Genomic DNA, 25,702 nt, shown 5'->3' with positions numbered 1-25,702 from the left:
TGAAGTCTGGAAGTAGGCATCAGTTGCCTTCGCTGTAATGAAAATATGTACATACCTTTTTATTGCTAGCAGGCCTATTTTCATGAGATAATTATACAGATTTAGGTCCCTATGAGGGTTAAATGAGTCTTCAAATAGTACTACACAGTCCTGTGCCCTGACTAGTTACAGTCTAAACATTCTAGGATTTGTCAGAACACTTTGCAGAAATAACACAGAGTTTTGACAATGCTTATCTCAGGAAACGCACTGAACGGGGAATGATTTCTTTAGTAGCATCTGGTATTTCTGAAAAACCTGCTATATCTGTGAAAAAGCATTAAGGATCAGAATTTCTCTTGATGTTACAGTTTGTATACAACAGAGGCTATTACTTCCCTATGATTTTGAAAAATACATGTGTATGAATTCATATGTATAAATGCGTGAACCTTCAAAATGCCAAGTGGCTGATTTTTAGAAGTATCATCTTGTGCTTTTTACAAGTATCCATACTATGTAAAGTACAGGATTTCAGAATTAAAACTGGAATACACATTTCTGTAATATTTCATAATTTACAGTTATTGATTGGTGGTTATAAAGTTTTCCAATGTTAAACTTTGCAGTTTGTTAGAGAGAGTTATTAATTTTCAGGTACAGATAAAAAAATTGAAACCTGGAGGAAAAAAAGCACAGCAGCCTACAAGTTAACTCCTCATGCTTATGAAACAGAGACACCCTAGCAGCAGACTACAGGCAGTGCTGTTACGCAAACTGCTAGCAGACTTCCTTTCAACTGTGCCTAAGCAGAATTAAGTATGGAAAGACATACATATGCCATCGAAGAAGAAGCATTTTTCTTCACAAATATAAAAATGTATCAGAATTGCAGTAAGTATATTAACAAATTAACAGCTTAAGTCTTGTCCGGCTATGCAGCCACTAACTGAAATAACCACCAGCAGTATAAGCTGTACTGATTTTTAGAAGTATGTTCAAGCACATGCAGTACCTGGAACTTTTTTACCTATAAAAAAACCCAACTTTACAGAACTTGTTGAGGAAACAGTGCGGACAATCGTAAGGTTACTCTAACTGCTTTACAAGTTAAACAAATAGCCGAAGTCAACTATTCCGTAACTCTGCTGCTGAAAAGTGTAGTGGAGATGGTGACTCGGTTAATGAAGTTATCTGACGTTGCTCGGTAGACCGTACTGAAGATGACACTGCCCAGGTCACCTAAGAAATAGCGTTCCGGGGAAAACGACCGGAGCGGTGGGGAACAAACTCCGCTTCGTCCTTCCGGCGCGATGAGCGACCGAGGAGCTCCGCACGAAGCGCACCGCTGCCGGCGCTGCTCCGCGGGGCTCGGGGCTCCTGCCCTGGGGAGAGGGGCAGGACTCCGCCCGCCGGCACCACCGCAACCCCCGCTCCGCTCCGCTCCTCGTCCCCGCGCAGCCCCGGACCGAGGCCGCCGCTCGCCCCGCCGCGCCGCGCTCCCACCGGGGCCGTCACCCCGGGAGTCGTCCCGGGCGCCGCCGCCCCTCGCCCGGCCGTGGGGCGGGGGGAGCAAAAGTTTCCCCGGGGGACGCGAGCAGCCCCCCCCGCCACCTGCGCCCCCCCGCGCTGGGCTGCCATTGGCCGAGCCGCCTACCGAAGCCCGCTAGGCACAAAAGGCGTTGCTAAGTGGATGCTTATTTTTTTTCCCCCCTCTTTTTTATTTTTTTCCCTCCCCCCCCTTTTTTTTTGTCTCTCCCTCTCCCCCCCCGCCCCCCCTTCACTACTTCTTCGGTTCACTCGCGCCGCGCCCGCCGCTCCGCTCCCGCCGCCGCCGCCGCTCCGCTCCCCGCGGGAGGCTGCGCGGGTCGGGCGCGGAGCCGTCCCGCGCCGGCCATGGCCTAGCGGGCGGCCGGGGGCAGAAGATGAGTTTCCCCGCGGAGGACGGCGTGGGCAGCCTCTGCCACAAGGCGCTGCAGATCATCTCGGAGCTCTGCCTGGGCGGGCAGGTGGAGCGGGAGAAGTGCGCCGGCATCTTCCCCCTGGAGACCGCCCGCCAGGGCATCGGCGGCACAGGTACCGATACCGGCCCCGCCGTCCCCCGGTCCCCGGCCCCGGCCGCCGTCCCGCCGCCCGCCGGGCCCGTCCTGCCGCCGCCGCCGCGGGGCGGGCAGCGCCGGCGTGGGCGGCCGGAGAGCGCAACTTTTTCCTTTGCCTTCCCTGCGTGCGGAGGGGGCGGGGGGGGGGGGGGGGGGGCAGCCACACAGCCCGCTTTAAAATCGTCTCCCTCTCGCAGCCCGCGGAGCGCTCCCGGGAAGCAGCGAGGCAAGAGCCGGGACCGCCGAGCCGCCGCCTGGGGTGGGGGCCAGCGCCCCGAGGGCGACGGGGGGAGCCTGGGGCAGCGGGCGGGGAAGCAGGCGCGGGGACGGGGGAGCACCGAAAGGCGCCGAAGGGAGACAAATCGCCGCCCGACGTGCGAGCCCCGCCGCGTCGGATGTCCTTGTCACGGGTGGGCAGCATTCCCCCGCGACGGGCTGGCCAGGCGCGGTTTGCGCCCGCCCGCCCTCTCTCCTCTCCCCAGCCGTCCTGCCGTCTCTGGCGCCGAGCAGACGGCTGGCGGCGGCAACAGGTTGCGCGGAGGTGCGGCGGGGGGGGGGCGCGGCGAGGCGGCCGGGCGGCTCCGCGCGGGGCGGTGGGGCCGGCGGAGGGGAGGGGGGGCAGCCGCCCCGGCTCCGGGCGCAAGCCGGGCTGGGGGCACAGCCCGGGCTGGGGGCAGAGCTCAGAGCCAAGGCGCCGCTCGGAGTAAACCTGCGGTGAAACTTGACAGAGCGCCCGGCGCTTTCTGAGCGGGGTTTGAGATGTTTTACATCCCCGCCGTTAATCGCGGGGGGCGGCAGGAGAGCTTTCTGACAGCCGGTGCGAACGTGTAGAGTCAGGGCAGCCCTCCGGTCCGGTCCGGGACTCGTGCAGGAAAATTAGGGGGGTGGGTGGGGTGGAATTCGGGTTAATTCAGATATTCCGAAACCAGAAAAATTGTCGGGGTCGAAACCAAGATTTTGACTCCTAACGGTGGTATCTTTGGTGACTGATTTCTGGATTGTCAGGATCTTTCGGAACCGGCTCTGCACTTCTGCGTTATTCTGTACAGTACCCTCCGGACCCCTTGCTTTCCATGATACTTGTTTTTAGGACGGGGCTTGAAAATTAGTCCCAAGTTCCGTGCTTCATTTCTGCCAGAAGGGATTGATAACCTATTCTGTCTGTCCATAAATGCAAATGGACAGCTTGCATTATGGCCAACAAATACCAAGCGTACAGTGCAAATTAAATAAATTAACACCAAGTCATGAAAAGCAGCAGGTCCTCAGCATGTGCCCCAGCTGCGCTGGTGCTACCGCCGCAGCTGTTACTTTTTTTTTTTTTTCTTTTCTTTTCTTCTAATGCCCACAGATTTTACTGCGAATTCCGGGTTATTTGTAGCATCTCAGAACAAAAGACTGTTGTCTGAAAGAGGAGCGGTTCTTCTTTCAGACCGCGGTAACCTGCACGGTTCACCCACGGCTTTGCGAGTTTCCAGCCGGTGAAAGCGGGCGGGGGGGGTGGGCGACCCGGCCCGGCCCGGCCAGGTGGGGCAGCAGGGCATGGGGGGCGCGGGGGTTGTAACGTGCTTCCACCGGCACGGATTGTGGGATTGTTGTGCTTTGTAAATGCCAGCTGCCGAGTATGTTCGGATCGCGCATAGTGTTAATTGTTGTGGTCCGAATGGTAGAAGGTTGCATGAAAATAAAATGACCCTAAGGAGCCTGGAAAACTGGGCTCTGAAAAGCTTAGTTTCTCTATATGATTTTCAGAAAGTACTGCACGGGGAGTCAGTATTAGGTGTCATATAAAAACAAAGTTGAGATATAAACAGGTGAGATGGGAAGGAAACAAAAATGTCCCACAAGGCTGTTTAGAAAATGTGCATCTTCAACACTGCCTTGATACTGCATTGTGTACAGTAACAAAAGCTTCGTTTTAGGCATTTCTTCAAAGTCAATGATCTTCCTGGTTTTTCACTTGTAAACCCTAACTACCTTGCAATTGTTGGATTAGAAAAAAACTGACAACAGACCAGGGGCTTGAACCACTGGGTCCCACATCTCAGCTGAGTTCCTAAATCTCACTTTTTCCTCCTTAAAAGGAAACCATTATTAGATGATGGGTGCCAACTTTATTGGCACACACATTTTATTAAACATTGTCTCATTAGTAACACTGCTAAAGAGCATATACTGTTACTTTCTGTCTCCAGTGGAGGAACAGACACACAGTCATTGTTGATAATTGACAATATTTTAATATGTAAACACTTGGATAGACAAGATAAATATCACTCACATCAATTTTATGAACTGAAGTCTGTAAATACAGTTTAGGCTGAGGGAAATGCAGTCATTGAAAGGTGAACCATGCCATATCTCTTCTGCTCTTCAAATGCACGTAGAGTTCCTTATCTCTATGGATAAAGTTAATGTTGCCCACGGTGTTGAACATCCATAGTTCCTGATCATTAAAGGTAGAAACCATAAGTGTTCTCCATTGTCACTCTGAGAAAGAAGCCATAAATGTTTGTGTTTTCCTGAAATATCTGTGTCTCATACACAGGGTGGTAGCATTTGGTGTGAATCCATATCATGTAGCCATATCCTTCTGTGGCTGATTAAGTTCTGCCCAGTTCTGGTGTCATGCAGCTGCAGCTGTATGGTACAGAGGAGGAATGGCTATTTAGCCCTATCAGTTTTGCTGTATGTCCCGACTGATGATGCCGGAAGCACTTTCCCAGCGTATGCCCACGCTGGGTGACATGCATCATGGAACCAGTTCAGTTATGTGCTCCCTGGGGCTCCAGCTGTAGCAGTGTGTTGGGAATTAGCTCCTGCAACAAGCACTAAAGTGTGTGGAGTAGAAACTACTGTAGTAAGAGTAAGAAGATACTTGGGGTGTGAGAAGGAGTTCTGGAAGATGTGGAGAAGATAAAAGACTGTGAGAGGGTTATTACAGAATAATGGTTTATTATTGTATGTTGTTATGTTACAGAATCACAGCTAAACTTTCAATCAAAACCCAAAAAGCAAATAGTCCAGGAGATGGTATAAAGAGGAGAGAAAAGAAAAAATAATAATAGCTGGCTATACAGGGATAGTATAGTTGCTCTTTAAATGGTGGGTTCATTCAGTTTTCCTCATCTCAAAAAGAAGATACCTAAAAGTGTCACAAAGGTAGCATAGGCAATAATCACTAATGAGATTTCATTTGAGGAAATAAGTCTAAAAAGGTGAGGAGACCCATATTTGGAAAGGAAAGAATAGTGCAAGAAACATTTCAGAAAGTAAAACAGTAGATGGTAGAAAGGAAAGCAGAGCATTTCTATTTAATACAAGAATAAAAATATGCTCTAGAAGTCGAAAACATTAAAAAAGGCAACTAGAACTGCTGTGATACGGTTATGTTGGTGGGTGTGATGATTGCATTCTGTTCAGCTAGACCATGAAAAGCAGCCAAGCTTCTCGGAGCAATCAGCTAGTTAAGACAAAAGGTGCACCACCCAATCACAGGCTCAAAGCAAAATATGAGACAATATTGACCTTGTGACCCAAGAAGTTTCACTGACAACCAGAAAGGCTGGGTACTGATTTTTTTGTTAGTGTAAATGTCTAGGTATGAGAAAGAAGCATAACAAGGATAACAGAATCAAACACAAAGAAGAGGGAGCCAGAGACACAGGCAGAACAAAAAATTGAGAGTATGGCTTTGGGAAGGCAGAGTACAACAAGCAGAACGGAGAGCTATTCAGGTTTGCTGCTAACTGAAAAATCAACCTCCATGTGTTTGATTCTTCTTATTCTCAGAGAAATAAGAGTTTAGACATTCTTTGTGGACAAACAGGATTATATCAAAGAAGTGACTGATTATTCAATAGTTTTTTCCTCTCAGTGACACCATCACCTTAGGACCCTCAATTACTGCTCACTTCTTGGGTCAAGAAGGGGTAATCATATTTAGTGTAATGGATAATTAATCTATGGAACTCACAGCAGAGAATCTTAGTGAGATAAATAATTCTGTAAATTTCTAAGAGCTTTAGACAATTAGTGAAGATAGACATCTGCTGTTACATTTTCTGCCCTGGTAATTACAAGGACTATTAATTCTCTCATCTCAGGGGAATGTTCAAGTGAAAAGATTAGGAAGCTGTTTATATTTATGGTACCTTTATATAGTTATATGACTATGTGAGCTTTCTTCTGAAGGGTATAACATTTTGGCAAAATGCTGAATTAGTTGTGCAACTGTTTTCTTTTTATTTTACACCTCCTTTATTTCCAGTAGATTTAGGCAAGATGATTAAGATGTTTGTCAACTAATAGGAAGAGTTCAGGTGGAAAATAAATGGGAGATGGATGTGCAGGATTGCACCTAACAAAATTTATCTCTAATCCAAACAGCTTATTTTCTAAAGTGTCCAAAATTCATATATGCAGCTTGGTTATACCTGTATTTTGACTCAGGTTATCTGATTAATAAAGGACTCTAATTCATTTTTACCAGTTAAGCATCCCTCCTCATTTTCAAAGGAACCAAGCACATCAAAGTCCCAGTTGGGAGCGTTTCTGAAGGTTAAGCCAATTGCATAGAGTGTAATGAGAGGAGCTTTGGCATCCTGCTCTAGGGACACATGTTTAAAATTCATTGCATGTCCTCTGCAAATGGTGGGCACTTTCTGCTCTCTTTGCCTTTTTTTAGGCCTGCTGGTCCTGCAGAACTTCACTATCTTTTTATCAGTTCTCATGGGGAATCGATGTTTATTATAGAGCTGGGAACCCAGTTGCTTCCCTGCCAGGAGGGCATATTTTAGCCATCTAGAGTGGGTAAAGAGTTCTAGAGAGCCATGTTCGCTCTTGCTCTTTTACTTGTCTGACAATGAATTTATGGTGACCATGCAAAGAGCATCAGCTTCTACAGGATCATCTGTTATTCATCTAAATATTCTACTCACAAGTATTTTATTAACATAAAAGTTTAACCTACCAAGTTTCTAACCCTACCCCTGATTGACAGTTTACTGTAGAAGTATAGAGGGAGGAAGAAAACACTGGAGCATCCTGCACATAGCCATTCTGTAATACAGCCTCGCTCTTCCCTGAAGACTAATGTCTTGGGTCCTCCTGCTGTACCTGGCATGAGTCTCCCGTCGGCTGTCAGCTGCTTCCCTGACAGCTCTCAACCTGCTGATGGCAGCTGGTGGTTTACATTTAGTCCTGGTTCCTTTAAACATGCATGTGTGCATGAACCATTGCACACACACACGGAGTATAAGCTGTAGGTATACTTACACTGCCTGGATACATTTAGGGGGTAGAAAGAACAGATTTATCCAATAGCGTCCTTGCAAGCTCTTTTCAACTGTGCCAAAGCGAGCATGAAGGGGACCAGACATGGCTTGAATGAATGTGAAGACTACTGCAATCAGCGTAGGACTGTCATACAGGAAAGGAACATTTTTCTTCATGAGAAAGTAACTGTTGCGTGAAACAATTGAGCATTCTGTTACAGAGAAATGTGATAAAATTAAATAATAAACATTTGGACAGTTAACAGGCCAATCGAATTATTTACGATACAGCTCATCACCTGGGCAGACTAAAGTTATTATCAGAGAGAAATATGGTTTGGGGGGAAAAAAGTGCAGGTTTACTGAAAAATATGCTTAACAAAATCAGTGTTAACAAGCTGTGAAAACCAGAAATGCATCTCATTCAGCAGCGTAAAGGCAGAACAGAGGGGTAAACATACCACAGAGACCAGATTTATTTACAGGAAATGTGAAGGCAGTCACAACAATGCAGAAGTGCTCAACATGCAGACAGCAGCGATACACAGTAAAAACAAGAGTTTTATGAAAGAATCCTCCTCCATACGCGTTTTGCAAAGAAATACAGATGAGAAGTACAGAAACATTTAGAACAGCTGGAGGACAAATCTGTAATGATGAAGATAAAGAGACACAGTGTTTTGCTGGGTCTCGTCATATGTGTGAGATGTTCGTTATGTAATGCTGGGTAAGAATAAACATAACCATGACAATTCAAAAATGACACTTGAGCTGCATGAACCTTGTTACAGCTATGGTATGCTTATGATTAATGGCAGTCTAGTGGGCTTATGATGTGTTTTCATTTCATTTTCTTGTCTGAAAGAGGATAATGAGAGTTTTTGGCAGATGCTCACAGAGACATCCTCAGAAGTATGAGAGCAGCATGGGACCAAGCCCAAAGCTGGTTTTTTGTTTAATGGAAGGCAAGCGGGCAGACATAGGTTGAGCAGAGATGGGAATTACCTCCTATTAAGATTAAGTGAGAGTTAACGAGTAGAAAAGTAGGTAGCCCAGAAAAAGCCTTGGAAGTGGAGACAAATAATTTACATTTGGTGTGTTACAGAGGAGAGGCCAATGTTCAGTGCAACATCTTTTGCTTCCTACACTGCAGGCAAAACACGATGACCTAGTCAGGCAGAAGTGAAAGCCATCTTCTCTAGTTACATAAAGCACATAAATCATGTACTGAGGCTCATGAATATACAGCTGTTTTGGCAAATTCCTTCTGATTTTTGGAAAACAGAAGGTAATGTGGTCTAGAAGAAGGCTAATCAGCTTTTGGGAAATACCTTGTATCTGCTGTATGTCACATAATCTGAAGTCCTGTACACAGAGTTTGAAATGGCAAAAGAGGGTGTTCCATTTGTGGTTGGACAGATATAGATTATCAGACGCATTAATATATAACTTAGATAAAATGATTTTGACAAGAGATTAATAATTTTATGTGCTGTAATCATGTAGTAAATCACAGTGATACCTGACTTCATTGGATTCCCTTACTGTCAAGAAACATGCTACCACAGAGCCCAGTTAGCATTAAGAAGTGATACACCAGCCAGTAGATGGTGATGGCTGTTTTGAACAAATTCAGACATCAGACTGAATTAACAGCCTAGGAGGGAACACATTCACAATAGAGCTAGACTCAAAAGATTTGAGGAAGACCTTCAAAGTATGTTTCTCCATGAGAACAGGAGAGGAGATCATATTAAGTGATACACATACTTTAAGTGAAAGGCTATTTTTGCTGTTTGAAATTTAAGTAAGTTGGGTGTTCTGACAGGTTCAGGTTATGAGAGAAAATACAAGACTCTACGTCTGCCACTTTCTGAGGCACGCTAAAGCATTATATCCCCATCTGCAGGGATTTGGATGAAACAGAGGTAATTGTGGAAGATCTGCTAATGCCAAGTAAAAATGAACACCAGCAACTTTTTATGTTCTTCAAATTTCCCCAGGGAAAACTGAACGGCAGAAATGATGGGATGGACCAACTGGTTCATATACATGGAGATAAGGGAGATTTATTGGACCCAGACCTTTTATAATTGCTTATTATAAAAAAAGCTATTATAAAAGCTATTAGACTGCTTCCTTCCAAATCCTAGAAAATCAGGGACAATAATTTATCTGATTGAGCTGACTCCTGATTTTCCAGACACAAGAGTTCCCCTTAGAGTGGTCACTATGGAAAGGGTGAAGTTCCTTACAGTTGATGAACAAGAGAACAAATTAAAAGTTAAGGAAAAATATGTTTGAAAAAAGTTACAGAAACATTGTACTTCAAATATTTAAGAGAACCAAGATATAGACCAAGAGGTGGGTTAAAAGAGAATATAACCCCCTTTTTTCCCAGGTGTTCCTTTCCCCCTATTCCTTTGCTGGCAAGAATACGTTCTCTTTAGTATGGTCCACATCAGACACGTGCCTGCCCCTTATAAACATGGGCAGCTATGTCACAGCATTATCTGGTCTCTCTCTCCATTCAAGATCATGGGTTTGTGGAGTATGTTCTTCCAAAGTTAAGCATCAAGGGGCACATACTGTCAGGGCACTTACTAAAATGTAAATGAACTTAATTTGGTTTGGAAATGGAAATCTGCCAATGTGCATGCTTGCAAATGGATTCATGGGCAGAACTTTTCTGAGCTAAGTTTCAAACAACAAATTGTTGCAAGCCTTAGTACAGAAACTACTGCTCAAAACATTCCCTAGCATCCAGAAAAAAGATGGGAATGTTTCTGAAGTACTTGCCTAATATGAAAGACTGGCTATCAAGGAACCTCTTATGGTGGAAATGTTTCTGAGGATATTTATAAAAAATGTAGAGAGATTTTGAGGTAAATAGAATTCACACATTTCCCAAGCAGACATGCCTTTCTCAAATGAGAAATATAAAATTGTCCAAAATTCCATATCTTGAAAGAGTAGTTTTAAATAGAAAGCCATCAGAAAACACGATACTTTCTTTCAGTTATGAAATTCTATCAAGACTATGAAGATGACATTAAGGACAGAGGTCAGTAAAGGAAGATCACCATGAGTGAAATGGTAACTCCATTGAAGTCGCTGGAAGATTTCCCACTAATCAGAAGGGAGTGTGTGAGAAAGAGGTTCTTCTTCGTATTGCTGATTTTACCCAGCATGAGAACAGGAATGGCAAAAGCATAATGCTACATGTCCAGATGAATATTCAGAAAGACGTCCAGTTCTGTGCAAATGTGTAGCATTGAAGACAAGCTGCAATTACCATTTCAGAAAAAGAGTAGTCGAACAACTGCTTGTAGTTCAAGATGGTTTTTCTCTTCCTTCATACCAGAGACTAGTGAGAACATCGTTTACAGTGTTGGCAATTAACGTTGTCCCAGCAGAGTGAATATATCTCCTTCTGCCTCTAAAAACTGAGGCAGTCTTTGAATTCGTCACCAGTTCTACGTCTTTAAATAATACTCATATATGTGAAGTGCAACCCTGGTCTGATGACACATCCATCCTTCAGAACCCATTTTCCTTCCCAACCAGGTTTCTTTGGCAGGGATGTGAAGAAACTCCTAGTCTGCAGAACTGTCTCTTAATGTTTTGTATTCTTAAACCAAACTTTCTATAAAAAGGTAATATAAGAGACATATCCAGTCTAACAGGCAAAGGGTCTGGGAAGCTCCCGTTACCTGCTTTTCTACAGATGATTTCAGTCTTCACGTAACAGCAAATCTCTCATAATTGCTCAACTGAGTGACTGTCAGAAGTGAGGAAATGAAGCAATATGCTTTTTATGTCAATTTATATGGCATACGGATTGCTTTTTAGCAATTATGGCAGTAAATGTAATTAAATACTTTTCTTTGTAATGAACTATTTTTTGGTCAAATTCCTGGCAATTAAAATATTTCATGTTTCTGTTTAAGTATTTGTTGTATTATGAAGTACAATATGTGAGGTTGTTTATTAGTAAAATAGCAAAAATGGAGACTATAATTTGTACAACTGTTTGTAGAATTAGCTGCTTTTCTCCATTCTTGAGACTTCAGATGTTCCATGTGATTATTTTAGAGCTATAAAACATACACTTTCTGTAAAGATTTTAGGAGTGACTTAGAATTTGAAATAGTTTAATGGAACAGAAAAAAAAGCTTAGAGAAAGTTGAAGTACAGGAGTAGGTGTTGAAAGGAGAAACCAAGTCATCTGAAGGCTTGAAAAATGTCTTGCAGTGAAAAACTTAAAACAGAATTGGCTAGAAATGCTTTGATGGAATGTTTTTCAACTGGTAGTATCTATTTATCAAATTGAAACTGCTGGAAGGAATCAATTTTCATATTTCTGGTTTTGAAATGTTTCCAGCGGTTTCAAAGTTGTTAAAACATCCTGTTTCAAGTTTTTAAAATGAAAAAAAAAAAACAATCTTCAGTTCTAAAAGCCTTCCTCTCAAAATGTAACCTAATTATGCCAGCCATCTCTAAAGTGAGCTGGAAATATTGCAAATGACCCAAAATTGAATTGCTTTTTGTTTTCTTTTTTTTTTATTTCTGATAGATCATCAACATTTTCAAGAGTTCTACTTTTTGTCAGCCTTTGAGAATGGAACAATATTTTGTCCAGCTTGATTGAAATTCAGCTGGTTCAATTTATCATAAAAGTTCCTTCAGTGGGGCATACCTCTGTATTAATATATTAAATTCAGTTATGACTATGTATTGGGTTTGCATGGCAAGGTTTTGGTAGCAGGGGAGCTACAGGGGTGGCTTCTGTAAGAAGCTGCTGGAAGCTTCCCCCATGTGCGACAGAGCCAATGCCAGCCGGCTCTATGACGGACCCACTGCTGGCCAAGGCCGAGCCCATCAGCGACAGTGGTAGCACGTCTGGGATAAAAGATTTAAGAAAGAGGGAAAAAAACCTGTGCAACTGCAGCTGAAGAGAGGAGTGAGAACATGCAAGAGGAACAACCCTGCAGACCCCCAGGTCAGTGAAGAAGGAGGGGGAGGAGATGCTCCAGGCACCGGAGCAGAGATTCCCCTGCAGCCCGTGGGGAAGACCATGGTGAGGCAGGCTGTCCCCCTGCAGCCCAGGGAGGTCCACGGTGGAGCAGATATCCACCTGCAGCCCGGGGAGGACCCCACACCGGAGCAGGTGGGTGCCCAAAAGAGGCTGTGACCCTGTGGGAAGCCCGCGCTGGATCAGGCTCCTGGCAGGACCTGTGGCCCTATGGAGAGAGGAGCCCACGCTGGAGCAGGTTTTCTGGCAGGACTTGTGACCCTGCAGGGGAACCACGCTGGAGTTCATGAAGAACTGTAGCCCGGGGGAAGGACTCACATCAAAGAAGTTCATGGAGGACTGTCTCCTGTGTGGGAGGGACCCCACGCTGGAGCAGGGGAAGAGTGTGAGGAGTCCTGCCCCTGAAGAGGATGAAGCGGCAGAGAGAATGTGTGATGAACTGACTGTAAACCCCATTCCGTCCCCGTGCACCGCTGGCTGGGAGGAGGTAGAGAAAATCGGGAGTAAAGCCCAGGAAGAAGGCGGGGGGGGGGAAGGTGTTTTAAGATTTGGGTTTTATTTCTCATTATCCTACTCTGATTTGATTGGTAATAAATTAAATTATTTTTTTCCCCATGTCAAGTCTGTTTTGCCTGTGTCAGTAATTGCTGAGTGATCCTTCCCTGTCTTTATCTCAACCCATGAGCCTTTTGTTATATTTTCTCTCCCCCTGTCCAGCTCAGGAGGGGGAGTGGTAGAGCAGCCTTGGTGGCTCCTGGTGTCCAGCCAGGGTCAACCCACCACAGCCCATTCTCTGGCACAGAGGCCAACTTGCATGTAAGAGCCTCTTTCCGTGCTATTCAAGTCTGTCATGTGCTGAAACAGAAGGACCACATCCAAACCACCTATAAAGAGTGATCATTGGACTACTCTAATTCCTTTTCCATGCCCAGGAACTGGCTGGGAGGGCATGAACTGGCCCAGTTAAAAACCATTCCAGGGACTGGTATAGGCAATTGAGTTTCAAGTCCTGTGTTTGTTTCCTGGCATGGTTTATTTTATTTGTATTTTGTATAGGCATGTCTTATGAAGCATATCATATCTTTTAATCTTTCGTACAAAGACGTGAAAGAAGCAATGACTGTAAATTAGAACTACAAAAGTACGAATCAGAAATACAAATTTGCAACAAAGTGATTAACCATTGAAACAAGCTGTAAACTTAGCATGTCTTGATGTCTTCTCTTGTTGTCAAGATAGGACAGTCTGCTGCAGAATGTGCACAAGCCGAGTAAAAATTACTGGGCTCAGGAAGGATATCAGGGTAAACAGTAGATTAAAACAAATAGCCTAATAATCCCTACTGGGAATAAATTATCTAGAAAGATCATATGCAAAAGTATCATTTGCATCTTGTGTTACATTATTATTAGATATAATTATGCATCCATTCATTTTATGAAGCATCTTAAGTCAGAATTTGCCATATTAATTTCTCATTAAGCTGACATGCATATTCCAAAGGCTACATTTTGACATTTAACTACAGGCAGAAAAGCAGGATGCCTTTCTCAGGACTGGCAGGAAATGGTCAAGGAGGCATACTTCTGTTCAAGGCAGGGCAGCCGCTTGTGCCAAACTCTTTAAATCAAGAAACACATCCTCTGCCAATTCCCCCATGACACTGGCCAGGATGTATATGAAGTATGGTTGAGCAGAACTGTATCTTTCAGACCTCCAGACTACAAACATTTTCCATTTCCTTTTGCTATTCTCATGCATTTTCGTGCTCAATGGGCCTTAAGTTCAGTGTTTGTTACTGGAAAATGTATCTGGATATTATATATTAATAAAGAAAACGTTCCCAAGTTTTCTACCGGAATCTTCATCTCTCAAAGGGACCTGTGAGGTACATACTGTTCCATGGAGCTAATACATACCTAGAGGACTATTTTTCTTCCTGTGATCCTGTAGAAAAAATATGCTCAAACTCTCGTTGCACTTTTCCACTGATTCAGTTTAGTAGCCTATAGCTTGGAGCTATGGATACAAAATATTAGCTGTTAAACTGTCAAAACTTATTGTAACAAGCAGCAGCAGCTATTACTTGAGGGACATTTAAGTAGGGTTTATTGAATACTTTTAAAGCATACAAAAGGCTCTTTTCAAAAGGAAAGGGATTTTTTTAGTTGTATTTTATAATATTACATGATACTGGAAAAATCAAACTGAAACATGTCACGTAGAATAAAACTCCTAATTAGGGCTCAACCGGCATTTCTGGTGATCCACCATCTCCTAAAATATAAGTCTGTTCACAGAATTTCATTGGTATGAAATCTGTTCTCCTATCTTTGGCCGTGCTATTGGATATGCTAACTATTTGTGGCAGAAAAAGTCAAATACGGGGCAGCAGGGGTAGCTAAGTGTACAGTATGGTCTCTGTATAACTCAGGGCACCGTATAGTGTATTCTGAAGCCAGCTGCATTTTCAGAGCAGAATTTCAGATACAGATGTATATGTGCTGTCTCAGCCTAACACAGTCTTGGTCCAGAGTTTAAGATTTAACCTTGGAAGTTTCTTATTTATGACAGATTATATCCTGTCTCTATGCCACTTAAACATTAGGTTTTAACATGTTTCTGAAGCAGTTAGCACACAGAGTCAAAAGTTGGGCAAGCCTTGAAGAAATTTGTGTATCAGCCTGGTGGTTTAGAACTGGTCCATCTTCATGCGCACTTACAGAAAATGTTGACTGTGGTTTAACTTTTTCAGCAAGATGTGTTCCTGAGCAGACACCTTTTGACAGCAACAGCCATGAGTATTTGGGACCATTTGGGTAGTCCCTTACTTCCTGAGAAGTCTGACTGAGTGCGTGGCTAGTGGTACAGATACTGGCCCCTGGCCTGAACAACAATTAATGGAGTATTTGTGAAATAGATATCAGAGAATGATAGCATTTTAAAGGTACAGGCTTGGGTATAAAAAACAAACAAACAAAAAAAACCCCAAACCCAAACCATTAAATAGGACTTTAAAGCTCTACACAAGATAATGATCAAAATGTTTCTATCTCCTTACCTGTGCCATTTTTAATTTTTTTTTCTCTCAATGTTTGTCTGTCATGGTGATCTTTGTTTCTAATTCCTTGCAGACATCTCAGTCAGTCTGTTAGCAGTAGTCGTCAGCTTCTGCGGGCTCGCCTTGCTGGTAGTCTCACTTTTTGTCTTTTGGAAGTTGTGTTGGCCCTGCTGGAGAAGCAAACCTCTCACTTCCAATGCCAGTAATGTCCCTCAGAGCAACTCCAGTGCTCCTACAGAGGTATTTGAGACCAGTGAGAAAAAGGAAGTTAAAGAAAATGGGAAACCTACAACAAAGGTACTTGAAGCTGCATTGAAAATTAGCCACACTTCACCTGATATACCAGCAGAGGTCCAGAACGCACTGAAAGAACATCTGATCAGACATGCACGCATGCAGAGGCAGATCACCGAGCCCACATCGTCATCAAGGTAAGTCAGGGGCACTCGCGTTCGTGGCACATTTTCTGGAAACAGGTAGAGCCAGAACGCTCTGCTGAAAATTTCCACGATCCTGGATTATTCACTGACTTCTTAGCAGTTATGGGTGAAACAGCAGTCACGGGAAGGCAAAACCTCAGTGTCCTTTGAACAGAATACTCTGAAACATACGGTGTACCTTCAGTTACATCATTATTTTAACATATGAAGATCAAATCAACATCTTCTACTACCTTGTAAATACATACGTTGCTACTTTAAGCATTTTCACTTTAGGTTTTGTGGATAGGAAAATCCATTTCAGTACTGCAAGTCTAGCTTTTAGCAGAGATATGTTTTATAGATACAGCAGTTGCTTTTGCAGATGAAAGTTTCCCTTTCCACTAAATAAATGACAGGTTCATTGTTGATGGCACATTTCTTTAAGACTTGGTTTGCCACTTATAAAGGAATTAAAATCCCAGTCTAAGAATGTAGATTCTTACGGACTGATCTTAAAGCAGTACAGATTCTATAGATCTTTAGTACAGAGTAGTAAAAATATCTAAAGTATAGATCTTTAACTAAATAACAAGCATGTAGTATTCTGGAAGTGATTTCTTTTGTATTAAAATGCATGACACAAACTTTTCTTTTGTCTTACTTACTGCTTTATATTGAAAATTAGTGAAGACATGTGCAGCGACCTATAGTTTCAAACAGGATTTTCTTCAAATACTGTCAGCAAATTTAATGCATGGAAAACAAAGAGTGCACTGCAAAGTTCACTTTCTACATAAAGAAAAGGGAATGTTTTATAAACAACGAATGGGAAAATGAAGGCTAAAGGTGGCACCTGAAGTATTGCATAATGCCGTAAGTTAGAATGCAAATCCTGTATAGGAAGTAGCTTTCCCTCAATAAACCATTTGCTAAATGAACACATGCTACCAAAGGAAAAAAAAAAAGGCTCACATTCACAATAATCATCGGAGGCACAAGACTGGAGAAGACACACACTTCACATTTAGTGCGCACATACTTTGCTGGCCTTCTGTGAGTCCCTAAGACAGCATTTTGCCAGCTCAGTGCGCTCATTGCGGTGGCGAGTGCTGAAGTGCTTTTTCCCAGCTATCCCAACAGCATGGAAGAGCCAGCAGGCAACCACAGGAGGCTCCCAAAAATGAGAGCACTCCAGCCGGGGAAGGTCTAACTGACTTTAGCAGCTGAACCATCTCCTGAATTATGAGACTGTACAGCTGGCTTTAAGCCACATTGCCCTGGCTATGCCTGGCTCTAGCTATTGTATCCATCTGCTAAGAGAGGGAGCACAGTATCCAAGCCACTCTGAGGAATGTTTCCAAATTACTGGGATGACTACTTTAAAATTGTAACTGTTATACTAAATACAGAGGGACCAAAATTGGTACAGCTTAGCAGCATGACAATGATATTACACAATTGCTATTACCTAATAGGTTATTAATTGGAAGAGTTTTATCCATCATGTACCAAGAGGTACATCTGTAGGCAATCAGACTGTCTGACTTCCTAACAGACAAGAAATAGCTGGCTGGCAAATGGACTTGAGTAGTCCCTGTGGTATTATAGGGGAAGAAAGAAGTTCCAGGGACATGATCCAGAGCTACTTCAGGCTGTGAAAATATTCCCACAGACCTCTAGAGTGATTTGGACTGGGGTCTAAATGCATATAAAATATCTGTGAAGCCAAGGACAGATTTACAAAATTAAAACCTGCCATCAATCCTACTCTTTCTGCTTATGTTGGTAACTTTGTAAGGGAGCTTTTTCTTTTTATCGTCTCTAGATTATCAGGGTTAAATCTTTCCTAAGAGGGATGGTTCCTTTGCTTTGAGTAACCCTGATTGTCCCACCATAGCCAATTAATAGCAGGGTGTTTGGAGATATCACCTTCCTTTACAGTTGGCTGAAAAAGTCTGCACCCTTGCTACAAAGTTACCCAGAAATAGTCCTTTCTGTGTTTGTAAATGCATTTTTTCTGTACCTCTGCCTGCCTTAAGGGAGTCTTAACCTTCTGACAGCACATATTAATTATTGCTGCCAAGAATATCATGTATGAGATGAAGGCCGGACATTTAAACCAGCGTTCCGGGTTACTCCTCCATTGTGTTGCAGAATGTTGGATTGCAAAACGACTAAAACCTGACTCTGGTGTCCTTCATTGGGGACCTCTAAATAAAGGGGAGCCATTAGCAGACACAGAGGTAGCATAACTTTCTCTTGCACCATCTTCAGCACACCACTGCTTCATTGTACTCAGGAGTCCTGAACGATCCAAATGCACCATCTCCTAAATGTATTCTACTGACAAAGGATCTAAGAGAAATGTTTGCTGTCTGGATTGTCTCCTCTACACTGATCTCACCTGAGCTGGGGCTAATAAAAGGGTTGTAACCAGTTCTGTGATAGGTTCATGCAGCCATCAGCAATTAATAAAAGAAATGGAATCATATTAAGTCATTGTAATTGAAGCATAAGGGTTTTAAGAAGCTATTCAGAGCAATAATAAAATGTGCCTGATCACTTTTTATAAACTGTACATTTAACATGGAGACATGTTAGTGTAGGGAAATGATGCATTTCTGCTTAATTGGAACTATAACATTTTCATAGTTCCTGATACTATGAAAAGACCTGTTTGTTAAAAGAATAAAAAAAATCTCTTTAGTCCTTGATCCCAATTAGCCAGTAAACTATGATAGAAGTCCTGCATCAGTGGTGTTCATTTACAAACATTTTTGCTCTGTGTTATGAGAACCACTCTTCCCAGTACTTTGTGAAAGTATTCTGTAATATAGTTTATTGCTTCTAGAATATTCCTTTCTTCAAAAGTTCACCTCTATTTTCAAAGGACATGCTTTTTGCTCTTTAGCATTAGGTGGGAGAGGAGCTTGTCATTCAGCTCTGCAAAGAGTAAGTCGGTTCCCAGAAGCTACAAAGGCAAAAGTGAGGTGCCTGGGAATGTTAAGGTTAAAGAAAAACAGGCAGCTCTGTTGACTTCAGTGATTGCAAGGAGGAGACAGCAGCCCCTGTTCTGTCTAAATACCACAAGTGCTGGTGTCCTTTCCTGGATTTGGTCCAAAAGATTAGTCTAATGTCATCTGGGAAAGCTAGACCAGAGCCACCCCTTATACATCTCTAGTCATATAAATCATCATCCTATCCTTCTCTTTTGTCATACCTATGGCAGTCTTACTGAGTTAGAAATCAGCTTCATGCTATCATTATTCCTATGCCAGCACAATTTTATATTAGAGATTTACATACAGATTTGCTGTCACTCAAAATTTATTTGTTCTAAATTATGGAAGGCATGTCTATTATAGCAGTGCTATGTGTAAGAGCCAGTAGAGGTCCAAATACCTGGATTTGCACATGTTAGTAGCTTCACCGCATTTTCACAACCTGGTTGCCTGACATCCTTGTACTTCATTATCACAGTCATTAATCCCTTTGTTATTGCAGAACAAAGGAAGATAAATATGTTGCCATGACAACAACGAAGCATCTTAATAATTAACAGACCAATTAGCTATCTTGGTGAAATGCTGTGACTCAGAACAGATACTAGGCGCTATGTAATTAGGACTTCGCTTACTAGAGCAAAAGCGCTGCTGGTTCCCACAGGGAACAGTCATACAGCTGCACTGCTTTACTTAGTGACATCTCGCAAAAATGATTTCACTAGAGGATCTTACATGCATAAAGCTTGAAAATTTGAAAGAAAGTTGGTACCTTAGAAATAATAGATTTTTTTTATATGTCACTTTTACAAGTATTAATCCAGATCTTCATAAATGCAAGAGAAGTCGAGGAAAAGAGAATTTGTCCTGTATCCGTTTTCACTCAAACTGGAAATGCCGTACAGTCAGCGTCACTGTTTCCCCTGCATAGGCAGTTATCTCCACTGCTTTCCTATGGCAGGGTTTGAACATGATTGTCTGGGCATCTCAGTGCTACAGCTGCAGGTGTGAGGAGCACTCAGGAAGGCCTACCTGCACAGGTTTCATTAGCACAGATAGAAGTAGCAGTAACACAGGTCTTCCCGGACTTATCATTATGAGACAAAAATCCTAGAGAGCTAGTGCCTAAACTGCTGCATGCCCAAACGTTTGTTGCCACTACATTTTGGGTGGAGTTCAGTTCCTTCCCTGTGTTTAGCACACCTACAAGGCTGGACTTCTCAGAGGACAAAGGCACAAGGACAGCCCTGAAACTCCCTGAGAACAATATTGTACTTTTCTGACTCATTAGGGCCTTTCCACTCCTCACTCCATTCCAATGTGGAGTGTATACATTCCATGTATACTATGAATTCAGGGAGTTTTAACATTGAAAAGAAAATCTTGCAGCTTGTCTGTCTGTAAAAAAAAGAAAGGGTAGAACGTGTTACAAGAGGGTGTATTATTCATCTAAATTTGAGATCGAAACACCTGGATTTTTTGGAGCTACTTCAAATGTAGACTATGAAGTTCTCCCCCACCTATTCCTGTGTTACACTGGGGCTGCTCCCTGCACCTAGCAGTACTGAAACAGTCTAAAGGGGAAATGTTCTTGTCTATTATTTAATGGCTGCAGATTACCCTCTTGTATCTCTGCTCAGCTGAACTGCGGTAGTTTTGTGCTTCATGCCTTCTGCAACCACTTCACTTACAGCAAAAATACAAATATCTATGAAATGAGTCCTGGTTGCTTTCAAATGGACAATTTGCATTTCTGATTTAAAGAAAGAAACACACAGCTGTGACACCTCTTGTTTTCAGAACACAACACCACAGGGAAACCAAGCAATAAGGCAAGGCTGCAGTTGGCATTAATAAGCAATTGATTGCAAAAAGCAGAGGAAATTCTGACAATTAAATTGTTTTTTAATGGCAACTAAGTATGCTCACAGGAGGAGGTAGTGAGCTTTTCCAGTACAGATTGTTGGGGTAGTGAAGTACCAGGGAAATGTGAAAATGTCCAAAATTTAAACTGGACAGGGTGGTCATAAAGGCATCTGCTGATGATTAATTCTATGAAGCTTTTTGACCAGTGTTTTTATACTACTGTAAGGCTGTATGGCATGCCAGGGCTTTGATTTCACTCTTAGTAGGAAAGGCACAAATTTCCATTGATGTCCATGAGTCAAGATAAGCCCATAAATACATAGGCTTATGCAACAGTGTATTCAGAATTACAAGGATTTAAACATACTGTTTCTTGCTAGGAGTACAGGAATCGGCTTTCTAATACACTCCACAGCAGAGTGTGAGAACAGAAGGAAAAAAACCTATCACAGAAAAATGTTGACCAAAACTTTGAAATGTATTGCAGCCAGAACAAAATGTTCCCAGTATGATTGGAGGAGCCAGCCTGTACCTCAGTGTAGCAAATACCAAGCAGTTGTATATAAAATGTTGTAGGATGGCAAAGCACTATGCTGGAAACCTCCAGACATAGGTCTGCATGGCCTTTTCAGGCACCTTTCACAGTGATCATTGTGAAGCTTGGTAAATATTTAATTGGAAAAACCACCAAGGAATGCCTTCTGCAAGTTATTTTTTTTCAGCCTGACTATACTGTACTCAGGCCCTAGCACAGTGGGATCAAGCAATGTTGGAACTGTCTTCTTGTTCTGTGAAAGAACCTGAATTCAGTTTCAGGTCCATAGCCTGAAAACAAAGTTATAAATATATGTATTGCCAGGACACTGGGTGTCCCTCAGGCCAAGAGGTTCATTCTGAATGATCGTTTCCTCTCAAGGATGTTTTAACACTTGCAAAACATTTGTGGGGGCTTATTTTAAAATTATTTTAAAGAGGGGAACCCTTCCTAATTTGGTCATCTTGTATTTTCTACTTAGTAATAGCCAGGTCTTTTCCCGGAGATAACCATGGCTCGTTTTGTGTGTGTGTGTGTGTGTATGTGTGCAGGCACAATTCTTTCAGGAGGCACTTGCCAAGGCAGATGCAGGTGTCCAGTGTTGATTTTAACATGGGAACAGATCCGATTTTGCAAAGGGGAGAGACAACAACCAGCATTGGGAGAATAAAACCAGAACTCTACAAACAGAAGTCTGTGGATTCTGATGGGCAACAAGAAGATGTGAAAACATGTGGAAAACTTAACTTCACTCTCCGGTATGATTATGAGAATGAACTTCTGGCTGTCACAATTGTCAAAGCCTTAGATCTGCCTGCTAAAGACTTCACAGGAACATCCGACCCCTACGTTAAGATTTATCTGCTTCCAGACAGGAAAAAGAAGTTTCAGACACGAGTTCACAGAAAGACATTAAATCCTGTCTTTGATGAAACCTTTCAGTTTCCTGTAGCCTATGATCAACTCAGCAACAGGAAATTGCATTTCAGTGTTTACGATTTTGACAGATTTTCTAGACATGACATGATTGGGGAAGTTATTCTTGATAACCTTTTTGAAGTCTCAGATCTCTCCAGGGAAGCCAATGTATGGAAAGACATCCACTGTGCCACCACAGTAAGTAATGTGTTCCAAAACCATTAACGTGATATTTTCATTTCTCTTTTGTAGTTCGTGGCAGAGCATCCTGTTTATCAGCAGAGTCTGGAAGAAAAAAAAAAAAAAAGTTGACAATATTTTCCTTTGAGCATAGAGAATAAGATGCCTAGGAAGCTATAAAATTTAATTACTAAAAAATCTTCTGGGAACATACCATCACCCTTATGGTGCACTGTGCAAAAGTAAATTAGGTTTATTAATTAAATAGTACATCACAAAAGTCACTGCTTAACAAGAACAATTAACATTTTCCTGTAAGCAAAATACCCTGTCCTTCAAAATGACCATCTATTGAGGAACAGGGCCCATCCTGCTCTTGTTAGCAGATTTTCATAAGTTGGGAATCTTGTGAAGGAAGAGAGAGAGGCTAAAAATGCTTGAAGTCTGAAATGTTCATTGCTGGCTGCCCTGTGCTTAGGGTCCCCAATAGATGTATCTGTGTTGCTGCTGGTTACTAGCAAAATTCAAGAGGCACAAGCAAGTACAGTTAGGAAATAGAAATTATTTGTTTATTGTTACAAGCAAGAAAAGGAGGCTTCTGCATGGATGACAGGATGGATGACAGGCTACCAGTGGGAAAACCACAAGTCTCCAAACATTGTCTTTATTAACCTTGAAATCCAAACTCAACTTCCCTGGCTGCAATTTGGAGGCGGGGGGGAATATGAAATGTTTTGATCTGGAGTTTTGGTTTTGGTGTTTTTTTAACTATTATGCTATTTATATAGAAGTTTTTCCATCTCTTGTTCTGTGGAGATATCCAAAACAGTCTGAGTCATCCCTGGGTTTGAGTATGGACTGGTCTTCCACATCAGGGATGAGCAGAGGACAGAGCAGCAGCAGACTTCAGTGACAGAAGCTTCATACCATCCCTTCAATAGAGCCAGAGACTTCCCATGCCTCTTTTCCCAAATGTTTTCATGCTGTTCATACCTGCTAGATAAGGAAGTCTAGGACTGCATGACTAGGAGGACAAAGGACTGGTATTTCCTCATCAGTTTGAGCATAAGCAATGTGTTTCCTAAGGAAGGAGAAATATTAGGGAGCAGAGCATAGTGGAGACAGTTTTCAAATTTGAATTCACAAAAACAGCTATTTATTTTGACTGCCGGGTCTACCAAACTAGTCTGAACAGACTCCGGCACACCTCCAGAAAACCGCATCTGTGTATGCTTAGTGTGATCAAGCTCAGATTTCAGGTAAATTTAAGAATTGTGTTCTCAAGCTTAAAATTAGATCTGTGTTTAAGGTCTTGGAATAATAGCCCAGTAACAATTTTTTTTAATTTATTCTAGCTTTGATATTATCTGTAATACTTCAGTAATGATTTAAATGCTCACTGGTCCTTTGCAACAGGTGTGTGTGTGAGATTTTTAGCTGCTAACTAGAATGGTTTCAGCAAATTAGAATCCCTGGACTGTTCATCACTGGTCTTGAGCAGATTGAAATGCCATACCAAATTATGCAGTTGGGAGAGATACTGATATACATCTGGATGAAAATGGTTGCTAATCTTGGCGCTGAATTCTAATACAAGTCTCTTCCTCATGAAGTGTTAGTACATGCAGTTATAGTGCTTCATTCACTCTGCTGGTGTTTTACTATGTATGAAGTTTAAGAGAAAGCATGAAGGTTTTGGATTTCAGCCTTTCAGCCAGTATAGTTTACAGTATTCTGTGTGTGTGAATAAGTTGTCTCCACTTTAACCATTAACAATAAACATAAAATTGAGGTATCTTCTAGTATTGGGTGGCTGCATCAGCTTTCACAAGCCTTACACTATTCTCAGAAAATTATCTAAGAAACTGATAGAATTGATTTTTCCTGGCAAAATGAAACCCTCCTATACGATGTCCTGTTAGTATATGTGCAGTGTGCTGCCTTGTGTTTCACTTCAGCTGTTTCATGTAGATTAAAATTGGTTAGTAGTAAAGGTTTCTAGTTCTGCCATTTCAGAAACTGTAAGATGATGGAGACAATCCTGCACAGGAATAAACAGTGCATAAGATGTTAATCTATGGGGAATCATAGTCTTAAGCACCAGTTCTGAAGTTTACCAAAGTCACTAACTAGCAATTAAATAACTAATGCTTGCCAGAGTCAACTGGACTTGGATTAAGCGTTGAAAAAAAAGATCCAGCTGGTTCTACAGTTAGTGAAAAGTAACTGTACTTCAGGCAAGCATGCTTTGGTGTTCATAAAGAATCTTTAAAAAACAAACTGGCTGTCTCAGTGGGAAGGTCCTTACTTACACACTAGAGCATAGGAACCAAGATGCCATTCTGCAAATATATTTCTCTCATGCTTTTTCCTTCTTCACCTCTGCTCTGTTTTGTTGCATGTTCTGTGAAGTTTTTCAGTCTTTTGTTCAGACATGCTTCCTACACCCAGTGATTTGCTCATGGTGTTGCTAAATGATAGATGGTAGAAAATGGTAGAAGTGATAGATCAAAGGATTGGTCCAAAACTTAAAAAACACAGCAGAAGTAGCCTCTCTTCAGCTTTGAGCCTTTTACATCTCTTCCATAGTCAAAAATTTTCTATTCAGAAGGTAGAGTGAGGGTAAAAATCATTCCTATTACCTGCTTGGAAAGAACCCATTTTTATGACACAAGGCTCTGCAGTCTCAGACTTGAACACCTACTAGACAGTTTTACCAAAGAAATGCGCTGCAACATTTTACAAGTGAAGGAAGTTACCACAGGACATCAGGAGATTCTCTGCTATGCAAAGACTCTGTCAGTAGTTAACATCATTTTTAAAAAGATTTGCTGGCACATCCATAAATAGTTTTTATTTGGTACAGGAAATACAGTCTGGGGAAAAGCAGACTGGATGGTTGCACTGAGTCCTTTTGGCCATAAAACCAATGACTCTGTGGGAACCTACAGTTTGAATACTTTTTTTTGCTCATAATAGTAATTTGAAACTATTTTATAGAAGTGTGGGATTGGCACACACACACGCTCATTTTTATTCTTACGGTTTTCAGCCATTGATATTTATTATCTTTTGTAGTTTGTATTTTGTTTCTTTAATTTTTCATTCATATCATTGTTTCTCTGTTATATGTTGTGTTGAAAACCTACAGCTATCGTGTAATATGTAGCATGTACCTGTTGTAAGTGCTAAAGCATTTTCATTTCTTAATGTTAAATTATCAAGGTAAATTTGGTGTAAAATTGGTTGTGGAAAAAAGTATCCTCGATATCTGATAGTATTAATATCCCTAAATTTTGCTTATACATGGGTGATTGAATTTTCAATAA

At 42.0% G+C, this 25,702-nt stretch overlaps 1 protein-coding gene across 2 annotated transcripts in view; it reads left to right on the top strand.

Moving 5' to 3' along the window:
• The first annotated feature begins 1,811 nt into the window (after nt 1–1,811).
• SYT10 (synaptotagmin 10) overlaps nt 1,812–25,702 on the top strand; it is a 38,036-nt gene continuing 14,145 nt past the window's right edge. For both annotated transcript variants that reach the window (XM_052790322.1, XM_052790323.1), the window contains exons 1-3: nt 1,812–2,055; nt 15,524–15,881; nt 21,827–22,391. In XM_052790322.1, coding sequence (XP_052646282.1) covers nt 1,905–2,055; nt 15,524–15,881; nt 21,827–22,391 — 1,074 coding nt within the window. In that variant the 5' untranslated portion in view covers nt 1,812–1,904. The remainder of the gene's footprint in view (nt 2,056–15,523; nt 15,882–21,826; nt 22,392–25,702) is intronic.

This window comes from Harpia harpyja, chromosome 6 (genome assembly GCF_026419915.1).
Source record: "Harpia harpyja isolate bHarHar1 chromosome 6, bHarHar1 primary haplotype, whole genome shotgun sequence".
Taxonomy (NCBI): domain Eukaryota; kingdom Metazoa; phylum Chordata; class Aves; order Accipitriformes; family Accipitridae; genus Harpia; species Harpia harpyja.
This window is presented reverse-complemented; position numbering and strand designations above follow the sequence as displayed.